The following is a 13,636-nucleotide window of genomic DNA, read 5'->3' as shown; positions in this document are numbered from 1 at the left end:
TGGTTTCTAACATTGTGAGATTTTGGGTTGTACATTTTTGTTTGTCCTTCACCCCATATATGACTCCCTTCACCCCTTGTGCCCACCCCCCACCCCCCACCCCCACTTCCCGGGTAACCACAGTCCAGTTTTCTCTGTCCATGTGTTGGTTTATATTCCACATATGAGTGAGATCATACAGTGTTTGTCTTTCTCTTTCTGGCTTATTTCACTTAACATAATACGCTCCAGGCCCATCCATGTTGTTGCAAATGGGACGATTTTGTCTTTTTTTATGGCTGAGTAGTATTCCATTGTATATATATACCACATTTTCTTAATCCAATCGTCAGTCGAGGGACACTTAGGTTGCTTCCACTTCTTGGCTATGGTGAATAATGCTGCAATGAACATAGGGGTGCATAAGCCTCTTTGGATTGTTGATTTCAGGTGCGTTGGATAGATTCCCAGTAGTGGGATGGCTGGATCATAGGGCATCTCTATTTTTAATTCTTTGAGGAATCTCCATACCGTTTTCCATAGAGGCTGCACCAATTTGCATTCCCACCAGCTGTGTATGAGGGTTCCTGTTTCTCCACATCCTCTCCAACATTTGTTGTTTTTTGTCTTGGTGATTATAGCCATTCTAACGGGCGTGAGGTGGTATCTTAGTGTTGTTTTGATTTGCATTTCCCTGATGATTAGTGATGTTGAGCATCTTTTCATGTGCCTATTGGCCATCTGTATATCTTCCTTGGAGAAGTGTCTGTTCATTTCCTCTGCCCATTTTTTGATCGGGTTGTTTGTTTTTTTGTTGTTCAATTGTGTGAGTTCTTTATATATTATGGAGATCAACCCCTTGTCAGATGTATGTTTTGCAAATATTCTCTCCCAGCTGGTTGGTTGTTTGTTCATCTTGATTCTGATTTCATTTGTCTTATAAAAGCTCTTTAGTCTGATAAAGTCCCACTTGTTTATTTTTTCTTTAGTTTCCCTAGTCTGGGTAGGCATGTCATCCGAAAAGATTCCTTTAAACCCAATGTCAAATAGTGTGTTGCCTATATTTTCTTCTATGAGTTTTATAGTTTCAGGTCTCACCTTCAGGTCTTTGATCCATTTTGAGTTAATTTTTGTGTATGGCGATAGCACATGGTCCACTTTCATTCTTTTGCATGTGGATGTCCAGTTTTCCCAACACCATTTATTGAAGAGACTTTCCTTTCTCCATTGCATGTCCTTAGCACCTTTGTCGAAAATTAGCTGTCCGTATATGTGTGGTTTTATTTCTGGGCTTTCAATTCTGTTCCATTGATCTGTGTGTCTGTTTTTGTACCAGTACCATGCTGTTTTGATTACTATTGCTTTGTAGTATGTTTTGAAGTCAGGAATTGTGATGCCTCCTGCTTTGTTCTTTTTCTTTAGGATTTCTTTAGCTATTCGGGGTCTTTTGTTGCCCCATATAAATTTTAGTATTCTTTTTTCTATTTCTGTGAAGAATGTCATTGGGATTCTGATTGGGATTGCATTGAATCTGTAGATTGCTTTAGGTAAAATAGACATTTTAACTATGTTTATTCTTCCAGTCCACGTGCATGGGATATCTTTCCATTTCTTTATGTCATCGTAGATTTCCCTCAATAATGTCTTGTAGTTCTCATTGTATAGGTCCTTCACCTCCTTGGTAAGATTTATTCCTAGGTATTTTATTCTTTTTGGTGCAATTGTAAATGGTATTATCTTTTTGAGCTCTCTTTCTGTTAGTTCATTATTAGCATATAGAAATGCAACTGATTTTTGTAGATTGATTTTGTACCCTGCAACTTTGCTGTAGTTGTTGATTGTTTCTAACAGTTTTCCAACAGATTCTTTAGGGTTTTCTATATATACAATCATGTCATCTGCAAATAGTGAGAGTTTCACTTCTTCGTTACCTATTTGGATTCCTTTTATTCCTTTTTCTTGCCTAATTGCTCTGGCCAAAACCTCCAGTACTATGTTGAACAGGAGTGGTGAGAGTGGGCAGCCCTGCCTCGTTCCTGTTCTCAGAGGAATGGCTTTCAGTCTTTCCCCGTTGAGTATGATGTTAGCTGTGGGTTTGTCATATAGCCTTGTTTTACTTTTAAACTAAAAACAATCAATAGTGATAAATTCCAACAATATAGATTTGAAATTAAAAACACCTCTTTCCCCCTTACCGTTATGTTAGTCTTTAAAATTTGTGTGTATGTAATACTGTTAACACACTTTTACGTTTTAGTTTTTTTCTTATGCTATCCTGGCTATCTTTCCATATGTAGAACTTTTTTTTCCTTTATTACAGCTGTAGAGTGTTTTATTGTTATTTACAGATGTACCAACATTTATTTAGCTTATTCCCTACTGATGGATATTAAGGTTTTAAGTTAAAATGATTCTGCAGTGAATTTCCTTGTGTCTATGTTTTGGTGTTGTGAGTGGTAATAAGTAAATTCCTATCAGAGGAATTGCTGGGTCAGTGGGCCTTTAAAAATATGCTTTTTTTTTTTGGGTGAGGCAGATTGGCCCTGAGCTAACATCTGTTGCCAGTCTTCCTCTTTTTGCTGAGGAAGATTGGCTCTGAGCTAACATCTGTGCCCATCTTCCTCTATTTTGTATGTGGGGAGCTGCCACAGCATGGCTTGATGAGTGGTGCGTTGGTCTGCCCCCGGGATTCGAACCTGCGAACCCCAGGCCACCAAAGCGGAGCGCGCGAACTTAATGCCGCCGGGCTGGCCCCCCAAAATACGATGCTTTCTAGTGGGCCTCCAGACACGGTGTACTAATCTACCATCAGGTACAAATTTTCTCACATGTTGCTAACACCGGTGATACATATGTATTTAATCTTTGCTAGTCTGTTAGGTAAAAACAAGGAGATCTTGTATACTTATTGAATTTTGAGTGAAGTTGGACACCAATCTTTTTTTATGATTGGCCATTTTTTCCTCTAACTTGTAGTAGTGTTGGCCCATTTTTCTGTAAATTGTTAGTCTCTTTTCTTATTTATTGGTATGAGCTCTTTGTAAATACTAGCATTTTAAAATGCTGTATAATAGTCAATATTATTATAATAACATAATCATATCTTCTTAACATAATACTGTAGTTAATTTCATGCATGTGTTTTGTTGACTGTGGGTGAATTGTTTTCTTAGAGTAAACTTCTGGGTATGAAATTGGGTAAAAGACTATGAACTTCCTTGTATTAACTTTTTCTCTTAGTCTGAAATAATTTATTATTTAATAGGTATTATTTAATGTCTAGTATATTTCAGATTGTATTTAAAATGGATAAGGAAGCAAAAGAAAATCACCTATAATCTACCACCAAAGACAACCACTGTTAACCTTTTTGCTGCTTCTTTCCAGTGTTTTATTTTTCTCTTGCGTAGCCTGTTTTCTTTTCCTCCTTAACATATATAAATCTTTTAATGTCAAAAATAGAGCTAGACCACAGCATAAATTTGTCTTTTTTTGTTCTTTTGATTGTGTTAAAATATTAAAATATACGTAACACAAAATTTACTATTGTAACCATTTTAACGGTGCAATTCAGTGACATTCAGTACATTCACAGTGTTATATAGCCATCATCACTACCCATCTCCAGAACTTGCTCATTATTCCAAGCTGAAACTGTACACCCATTAACACAGCATAATTTTTATATCTTTACTATCCCCCTATTGTGGACATTTGTTTCCAGTTTCCTTCACTTTAAGGTAACAATTCATACATGCTTTTCTTGTCTATTTCCTCATGAGAGCAGTTCTTCTAAGAACCCATATAGGTTTCCCCACTATCTGAAAGTAGATCATGCGTTCCTGTGAAACCTTCCGTAAGTCGAAATGGCTTAAGCAAAGAAGCAGTTACCTTAGGACACATCTTGCTAACAGATGCACAGAATGAATCGAGACGAAGCACAGATGGTCACAGACACAGCTCAGATCTGTGGCAGCTGGATGCTGAGAGACTGAATGTAGTTCCTGGGGAACGAGCTTGGGGGCACCATTCGCTGCATGCTGCCTCTCATGCTTCCTGTAAAACAAATGCTAAATGCTATTTTGCTTTTTTTTTTCTTTGTAAAAGCAAACATCCTCTTTGGGTTTCTCCCCACTCCACCCCCCACCCCAAAAATAGTAAGCTTCTGTGTATTTTTCTTTTTTTTTTTATTTTATTGAGGTCATATTGATTTATAACATTGTGTAATTTCAGATATACATTATTATGTATCAGTTTCTGTATAGACTGCATCGGGCTCACCACAAATAGTCTAGTTTTTATCCATCACCATACATATGTGCCCCTTTACCCCTTTCACCCTCTCCCTCTGGTAACCAGTAATATGTTCTTTTTATCTGTGTGTTTGTCTTCCACATATGAGTGAAATCATACGGTGTCTTCTCTGTCTGGCTTATTTCACTTAACATAATGCCATCAAGGTCCATCTTTTGTCTTTTGTTTGTGACCCAGTAGTATTCCATTGTATATGGATACCACATCTTATTTATTCATTCATCATTTGATGGGCACTTGGGTTGCTTCCAAGTCTTGGCTATTGTGAATAATGCTGCAATGAACATAGGGGTGCCTAGATCTCTTTGTGTTGTTGATTTCATGTTCTTTGGATAAATACCCAGTAGCGGGATGGCTGGATCGTATGGCATTTCTATTTTTAATTTTTTGAGAAATTTCCATACTGTTTTCCATAGTGGCTGCACAAGTTTGCATTCCCACCAGCAGTGTGTGAGAGTTCCTGTTTCTCCACAACCTCTCCAACATTTGTTGTTTTTTGTCTTGGTGATTATAGCCATTCTAACGGGTGTAAGGTGATATCTTAGTGTAGTTTTGGTTTGCATTTCCCTAATAATTAGTGATGTTGAACATCTTTTCATGTGCCTGTTGGTCATCTGTATATATTCTTTGGAAAATTGTCTGTTCGTATCCTCTGCCCATTTTTTTCGGATTGTTTCTCTTTTTGATGTTGAGTTGTATGAGTTCTTTACATATCTTGGAAGTTAACCCCTTGTTGGATATATGATTTGCAAGTATTTTCTCCCAGTTGGTGAGATGTCTTTTCGTTTTGTTCAAGGTTTCCTTTGCCTTGCAGAAGCTCTTTAGTCTGATATAGTCCCATTTGTTTATTTTTCTTTTGTTTCCCATGACAGAGTAGACGTGGTATTCGAAAAGATGCTGCTAAGACGGATGTCAAAGAGTTTACTGCCTATATTTTCTTCTGGGGGTTTTATGGTTTCAGGTCTTACATTCAAGTCTTTAATCTATTTTGAGTTAATTTTTGTGTATGGTGCAAGATAATGGTCTACTTTGATTCTTTTGCATAGGGCTGTCCAGTTTTCCTAACACCATTTATTGAAGAGACTTTCCTTTCTCTATTTTATGTTCTTGGCTCCTTTGTTGAAGATTAGCTGTCCATAGATGTGTGGTTTTATTTCTGGGCTTTCAATTCTGTTTCATTGATCTGTGTGTCTGTTTTTGTGCCAGTACCATGCTGTTTTGATTGCTGTAGTTTTGTAGTATATTTTGAAGTCAGGGATTGTGATGCCTCCAGCTTTGTTCTTTTTTTCTCAGGATTGCTTTGGCTATTCAGGGTCTTTTGTCGTTCCTTATAAATTTTAGGATTCTTTGTTCTGTTTCTGTGAAGAATGTCATTGGGATTCTGACTGTCATTGCATTGAATCTGTAGATTGTGTTAGGTAGTATGGACATTTTAACTGTGTTTATTCTTCCAATCCATGAGCATGGAAAATCTTTCTATTTATGTCTTCTTCGATTTCTTTCAATAATGTCTTATAGTTTTCAGTGTATAGGTCTTTCATCTCCTTGGTTAAATTTATTCCTAGATACTTTATTCTTTTTGTTGCAATTGTAAATGGCATTGTATTGTTGAGTTCTGTTTCTGCTAGTTGTTATTGTATCGAAATGCAACTGATTTTTGTAAGTTGATTTTGTACCCTGGGACTTGGGTATAGTTGTTGATTATTTTTAGCTTTCTGGTGGATTCCTTAGCGTTTTCTATATGTAGAATCATGTCATCTGCAAACAGCAAGAGTTTTACTTCTTCCTTTCCAATTTGGATATGTTTTATTTCTTTTTCTTGCTTAATTGCTTTGGCTGAAACCTCCAGTACTGTGTTGAATAGGAGTGGTGAAAGTGGGCACCCTGGTCTTGTTCCTGTTCTCAGAGGGGTGGCTTTCAGTTTTTCCCAGTTAAGTATTGGCTGTGGGTTTGTCATATATAGCCTTTTTTATGTTGAGGTACTTTGTTTCTATATCCATTTTATTGAGAGTTTTTTTTTTTTTTTTTGTGAGGAAGATCAGCCGTGAGCTAACATCCATGCTAATCCTCCTCTTTTTTTGCTGAGGAAGACCGGCTCTGAGCTAACATCTATTGCCAATCCTCCTCCTTTTTTTTCCCCCCAAAGCCCCAGTAGATAGTTGTATGTCATAGTTGCACGTCCTTCTAGTTGCTGTATGTGGGACACGGCCTCAGCATGGCCAGAGAAGCAGTGCGTCGGTGCGCGCCCGGGATCTGAGCCCAGGCTGCCAGTAGCGGAGCATGCGCACTTAACCGCTAAGCCACAGGGCCGGCCCTTATTGAGAGTTTTTATTATAAATGGGTGTTGGAGCTTGTCAAGTGCTTTCTTTGCATCTATTGAGATGATCATGTGATGTTTCTTCATTTTGTTAATGTGGTGTATCACATTGATTTGCAGATATTGAACCATCCCTGCATCCCTGGTATAAATCCCGCTTGATCCTTTTAATATATTGCTGTATTCCACTTGCCAATATTTTGTTGAGGATTTTTGCATCTATGTTCTTCAGCAATATTGGCTTGTAATTTTCCTGCTTTGTGTTGTCCTTGTCTGGTTTTGGTATCAGGGTGTGTACCTCATAGAATGAGTTAGGAAGCATTCTGTCTTCTTCAGTTTTTTGGAATAGTTTAAGAAGGATAGGTAATAAATCTTTTTTGAATGTTTGGTAGAATTCTCCAGCAAAGCCATCTGGCCCTGGACTTGTGTTTTTTGGGAGGTTTTTGATTACTGTTTCAATCTCTTTACTTGTGATTGGTCTATTCAGATTCTCTATTTCTTCTTTTCTTTTTTTTTTTTCACTGAGGAAGAGTCACCCTTAGCTAATATCTGTTGCCAATCTTCCTCTTTTTTTTTTTGCTTGAGGAAGATTGGCCCTGAGCTAACATCTGTGCCTCCACTTTATGTGGGTTGCTGCCGATAGCATGGCTGACGAGTGGTGTAGGTCTGTGCCCAGGATCCAAACCTGTGAACCCGGGCCGCTAGAGTGCTGAGTTTAACCGCTGTGCCATGGGGCTGGCCTCCCTATTTCTCCTTGCTTCAGTTTTGGGAGGTTGTATGAGTGTAAGAGTTTATCCGTTTCTTCTAGGTAGTCCAATTGGTTGGCATATAGTTTTTCATAGTTTCTCTTATAATTCTTTGTATTTCTGTGGTTATTCATTGTAACTTCTCCTCTTTCACTTTTATTTATTTGAGCCTTCTCACTTTTTTTGTCAGTGAGTCTGGGTAAGGGTTTGTCAATTTTTTTTATCTTCTCAAACAATCAGCTCTTAGTTTCATTGATCCTCTCTAGCTTTTTTTAGTCTCTATTTGATTTATTTCTGCTCTAATTTTTATTATTTTCCTCCTTCTGCTGACCTTGGTTTTTGTTTTTTCTTCTTTTTCTAGTTTTGTTAGGTGTAGTTTAAGATTACTTATTTGAGATTTTTCTTCTTTGTTGAGGTGAGCCTGTATTGCTATAAATTTCCCTCTTAGCACCACTGTTGCTGCATCCCATAACAGTTGGTATGTTGTGTTCTCCTTTTCATTTGTCTCCAGGTATTTTTTTATTTCTCCTTTGATTTTTTCATTGATCCAATTGTTGCGCAGTAGCATGTTGTTTAGTCTCCATATGTTTGTGACTTTCCCAGCCTTTCTTTTCTAGTTGATTTCTAGTGTTATAGCATTGTGGTCAAAGATGCTTGATATGATTTCAATCATCTTAAATTTATTGAGGCTTGCCTTGTTTCCCAACATATGGTCTGTCTTTGGGAATGTTCCATGTGTACTTCAGAAGAATGTGTAGCATGCTGTTTTTGGATGGAATGTTCTATATATACCCATTAAGTCCATTTGGTCTAGTATTTCGTTTAAGGCTGCTGTTTCCTTGTTGACTTTCTGTCTGGATGATCTATCCATTGATGTAAGTGGGGTGTGAGGTCCCCTACTATTATGTGTTGCTGTTAATTTCTCCCTTTAGGTCTGTTAATAGTTCCTTTATGTAGTTTGGTGCTCCTGTGTTAGGTGCACATATATTCATAAGTGTTATGTCCTCTTGGTGGAATGTCCCTTTTATCATTATATTCTGCCCCTCTTTGTCTCTCATTGTCTTTTTTATCTTGAAGTCTTCTTTGTCTGATATAAGTGTGGCAACACCTGCTTTCTTTTGCTTGCCATTTGCTTAGAGTATCGTCTTCCACTCCTTCATGATGAGCCTATGTTTGTCTTTAGAGCTGAGATGTGTTTCCTGGAGGCAGCGTATTGTTGGCTCTTGTTGTTTAATCCATCCAGCCACTCTGTGTCTTTTTATTGGAGAATTCAATCCATTTACATTTAGAGTTGATTATTGATATATGAAGGCTTAATGCTGCCATTTTATCTCTTATTTTCTAGTTGTTCTATATTTCCGTTTCTTTTCCCTTGTATTTCTGACTGCCATTTCAGTTTGGTGATTTTCTGTGATGGTTTTCTCAGTTTTCTCTTTATTTATGATTTGTGACTTTGCTCTGATTTTTTTGTTTAGTGGTTACCATGAGGTTTGTATAAAAGATCTCATTGATGAGATAGTCCATTTTCTGATAGCCTCTTATCTCCATTAGCCTAAGCAGGTTCCATCCCTTTCCTCTTCCCCTTCTGAGTTACTGTTGTCACAAATTGTTCTTTTTTGTGGTGTGAGTTTGTGACTAAATTGAGGTGTTTATAGTTATTTTTGATGCTTTTCTTCCCTTTGTCTTTTATGTTATAATTGTTTACTAACCTATTCTGATATAGAGCTGCAATTTTCTGATTGTCTTTATCTTCTTGCTCAAGGTTTTGTAAACCTTTGCTTTTTAGTTTCAGGTGAGAGGGCTCCTTTCAATGTTTGTTATAGGGTAGGCCTAGTGATGATGAACTCCCTCAGCTTTTGTTTATCTGGGAAAGCTTTTATTTCTCCATTGTATCTGAAGGATAGTTTTGCTGGGTAGAATATTCTAGACTGAAAGTTTTTATCTTTCGATATTTTGAATATATTATTCCATTCTCTCCCAGCCTGTAAGGTTTCTGCTGAGAAATCCATTGAAAGCCTGATATGGGTTCCTTTGTATGTTATTTTCTTCTGCCTTGCTGCCCTTAATATTTTTTCTTTGTCATTGACTTTTGCCAGTTTTAATATCGCATGCCTTGGAGAAGGTCTTTTTGCATTGATGTGATTAGAAGTTCTGTTGGCTTCGTGTACTTGTAAATCCAGTTCTTTCCTCAGGTTTGGGAAATTCTCAGCTATTATTTCTTTGAACAAGCTCTCTGCTCCTTTCTCCCTCTCTTTTCCCTCTGGAATACCTATAATACTTTTGTTGCTTTTCCTAATTGAGTCAGATGTTTCTCAGAGAATTTCTTCATTTTGTAAAAATCTTAATTCTCTCTCCTCCTCCACCTGAAGCATTTCTAGATTTCGATCCTCCACATCACTAATTCTGTCCTCTATAACATCAGCTCTATTTTTTTTTTTTTTTTGATGAGGAAGATTGGCCCTGAGCTAACATCTGTGCCCATCTTCCTTTACTTTATGTGGGACACCTGCCACAGCATGGCTTGATGAGCGGTGCATAGGTCTGTGCCCGGGATCTGAACCTGCAAACTTAACCACTGTGTCACCAAGCTGGCCCCTTTCTTTTTTTTTTTTTTATGGATTCTAGATTATTATTATTATTTTATTTATTTTTTTTAGTGAAGATTAGCCTTGAGCTAACATCTGTTGCCAATCTTTCTCTTTTTTATTGCTGAGGAAGATTGGCCCTGGGCTAACATCTGTGCCCATCTTCCTCTACTTTATATATGGGACACCTGCCACAGCATAGCTTGATAAGCAGTGCGTAGGTCTGCGCCTGGGATCCAAACCTGCAAATCCCGGGCTGCTGAAGCAGAGCGTGCCAACTTAACCACTATGCCACTGGGCCAGCCCCTCTAAATTATTTTTTATCTCATTAATTGTGTTCTTCATCTCTGAATTTTTTTTTTCTTAGAGTTTCAGTCCCTTTGGTGAAGTATTCCTTCTGCTTGTTAATTTTGTTTCTGACCTCACTGAACTGTCTTTCTCAGTTTTCTTGTAACTCGTTGAGTTTCTTTATGATAACTGTTTTGAATTATCTGTCATTTAGATTTTAAATTTCTGTGAGTTCAGGATTGGTTCCTGGAGGCTTGTCATTTTCCTTCTGCTCTAAGGTGTTAATGTAGTTCTCCATGGTGTTTGATGATATGATCCTCTGCTGGTGCATTTGTGGTAGTTTCAGGCTGCAGATTCCACCTGCCACCACTGGGGGTTGGGCAGGAGCTGTGTTTTCTGATCCCACCCTGTCTGCTGGAAGTTGTGCCAGTAGGGCTTCTCTGCGTTTGTGTGCTGGCCACAGCCGCTTGATGGGTTATGCATGCATACTCAGACAGGTTGCTCTGGTGCGGGACCACTGTGCTTGGCAGGTGACTGGCCAAGCTGGTGTGCTAGGCGGGAGGGGAGGGGTGCTTTCTTTCACGCATGGGCAGCTCTGTGCTCACAGGTGGCTTGGCTGAGCTGCTGTGCTTGATAGGGCCTTCTTCGTGGGAGCTGAGCCACACCAGGGGAGTGTTCTCACTTGCTGGGCTGCCACAGCATGGTGGGCTCTCCCATGGGCAGGGCTACAACTTGGAAAGCATTTGTTTGGTCCAGGCTGCCCCTGCCTCCTCTTAGAGTTGTGCCGGCCATAGATCACTGCTGCTGGGGAGGGGTAGGGCAATGCTCACTTAGTTCTGCTGTCTCCTGGGGATCCAGTCCACCCACCTTCAGATGTGTGGCTGAGTAGATCTCTCAGACGTCCTTTTGTGCTGTGCAGGGAATCCTCTGCTGGTTAATGAGTGTCCATTCAGTTGTAACTTAGAGGGGAGAAACAAAGGGAACAGCTCACTCTGCCATGATGTCACTCTCTTTGGATTTCTTTCAGCTAGTGAAGACAGATATAAATGTAGGTCTTTCATAAAAGCTAAGTGGTGTAAAGCAAACTTTCGAAAAGTGAGGTATACCTGTGTCAGTAGATATGTTAAGGATGATTTTTAACATTGGTTTTGGATGTCAGTTTTTCCTTTTCCCCCCACAGAAGAGCTTATCCTCAATTTTATAATAAAAGTTAGTGTAACTAGAAAGTTACATTTATAAACATATAGTTTATAGATATTTTGACATTAATACATATAGCTATTTTATAAAAAGAGAGAAATTTCTATGGAATAGAGGAGTCAAAGTCTCCTTCACCCAAGTCATTGATTTTTCAACAGAGGTTGAGGCTCAGTGACATTGCGCAGTTGGAAAAGTGTGAGTTGAGGGTGTGTGCAGGATGTATCATTTATTTGGGGGAGGGTAGTCATACATCTTCTGCTGTTTTGGTGGGAAAATGGTTGAGAAACTGCTACCCTATGTTCTGTTTTGTTTGACTGGTTAGGGATAACATATGCTTTACTTAGCTGGGGTTTTAATTGTAAAACAATTTTTTAAATGTTGAAATTATAAATTCTTCTAATAAAAGCCTTTGCTTCTCCCCTAGGATTGGCAGCCACCATTTGCATGTGATGTTGATAAACTTCATTTTACTCCACGTATCCAGAGGCTGAATGAATTGGAGGTAATGTCTTAGCTACTCTTGTGGTTGCTTGTAATCCATGGGGGCCTTCGTTGAAGAGACTGTCCCAGGTCTAATAGTTTTAGGGAAGCTAAAATATGGCCAGTAATTGATAATCATGGTAAAACAAATGGCAGTAAGGCCTTTGCAGCAAACCAGATTTCATTAAAAACACTAATTTTTGTCAGTCCTGTTTGGCCAATTAATTCATTTTAAATCCTTCTAAATTTTAGGTGATAACCACTAGAATTTAGGTTTTGAAAGGAATGTACTTTGAGAACCACATAATGGAAAAGATTCTCCAGCTTTAATTTTCCTCCAAATACGTGTCTTCACTTAGATTAATAACACTTTAATTTCCCACAGAGGAATGAGGAATACAGGGGATTCTCTAGAAAAGAGGTAATGTTACTTTAGTCTTTATTCTACTAAAGTGTAGGTGAACAAGGCTTGGGTATTAGATAACATAGGGCTAGGTTGTTTACATTAATGTTTTGCTGATCTGATTTTCATATTGAACCATATTTTGTTTTTTATACTAAATAAAACATTCTGAGCTTAAATGGAGCATATATCCATTGGAATTCTGTGGGCATTGTTGGTAGTAGCATCTAGTTTATGTATTTTCAAGTTGAGCTTGAAAAATAGGAGATGGGTGCTAACTTTGAGGTCTTGGAATGTGGTTGGGAACATTTGGACATCGATCTCAATTTTCATCTTGTGCAAGATAAAACTATAACTGTTTGACTTAACATTTTACAAGGAGAGGAAAGAAAAAGGACAAAAATATTTTTTGAATGACTTGTAGATGACAGAAGTAATCTGTTAAAGGAAAAATCTTTAAGCAAGTTTCCCTGTTTTTCTGTTATCTTTATATTATCAAGACGTAATAAAATTGATGTAGAATCACTATTGTAAATCTGTTTTTAGATTTGTGATTCAGCAAATAAGAAAATTTGTATTTGGAGAGCACAGGCGTTTAAAATACCTAAATTGTACAAAGACCAACGGAGACATATAGAAGCTTAGTTGTCGTATAGTTTTAACCAATAACATAAAATTGTGCTCATAGTACTCCTTAAATGAAGCACCTTGCAGAATGCCTACTTATGTTATGGGAGGCTTACTGAGTGTTAAGTCCTTGCGTGGCACATGGTAGGGGCTAAATTAAATATTTGTTGAGTTAATGTATAATTATTTAACCAGCTTTATTTTGTATATTTTTGGTAGTTTCTCTGTTGAATTCGGAAGTGGTATTGCACTTAAAGATTCTAAGAATGAAAATACACATGCACAGGTAATAGGCAAGAGCTTTAAAATAAGCTAGGTAAGATTAAAACTCAGTTCTTTGTCACTTAGGCCCAGACTCGTGTAAAATTGAATTTCTTGGACCAGATTGCAAAGTACTGGGAGTTACAAGGAAGTACTCTGAAAATCCCACACGTGGAGAGGAAGATATTGGACTTATTTCAACTTAATAAGGTAAAGGCTAATGCCCATCTCGCTCATTTCATAATTCTTCTGACAGCATGAATTTGATCTTCTTTGCTTTAAAAAGGAATTTACTGTTTGAAATATGTAAAATGAGACTCTCCGTTCAGTCTAGGGATTTATCGGGCTCTACTTGTCGGGTCTGAAAGCCTTGTCTTGTGAAATGTTTTGCTGCCGCTTGGTTTATTTTTTTATTTTTTGTCGTTTTTAAACTTTA

General features: G+C 37.9%; 1 protein-coding gene across 3 annotated transcripts in view; it reads left to right on the top strand.

The window, feature by feature from the left end:
* The window catches only part of KDM5B (lysine demethylase 5B), an 82,206-nt gene that overhangs the window by 24,646 nt on the left and 43,924 nt on the right, over positions 1-13,636 (top strand). For all 3 annotated transcript variants that reach the window (XM_058533839.1, XM_058533838.1, XM_058533840.1), the window contains exons 2-3: positions 11,854-11,931; positions 13,288-13,410. In XM_058533839.1, coding sequence (XP_058389822.1) covers positions 11,854-11,931; positions 13,288-13,410 — 201 coding nt within the window. The remainder of the gene's footprint in view (positions 1-11,853; positions 11,932-13,287; positions 13,411-13,636) is intronic.

Source organism: Diceros bicornis, chromosome 38 (assembly GCF_020826845.1).
Source record: "Diceros bicornis minor isolate mBicDic1 chromosome 38, mDicBic1.mat.cur, whole genome shotgun sequence".
NCBI lineage: Eukaryota > Metazoa > Chordata > Mammalia > Perissodactyla > Rhinocerotidae > Diceros > Diceros bicornis.
Note: the sequence above shows the minus strand (reverse complement) of the source record. Positions and strands in the feature narration are given on the sequence as shown.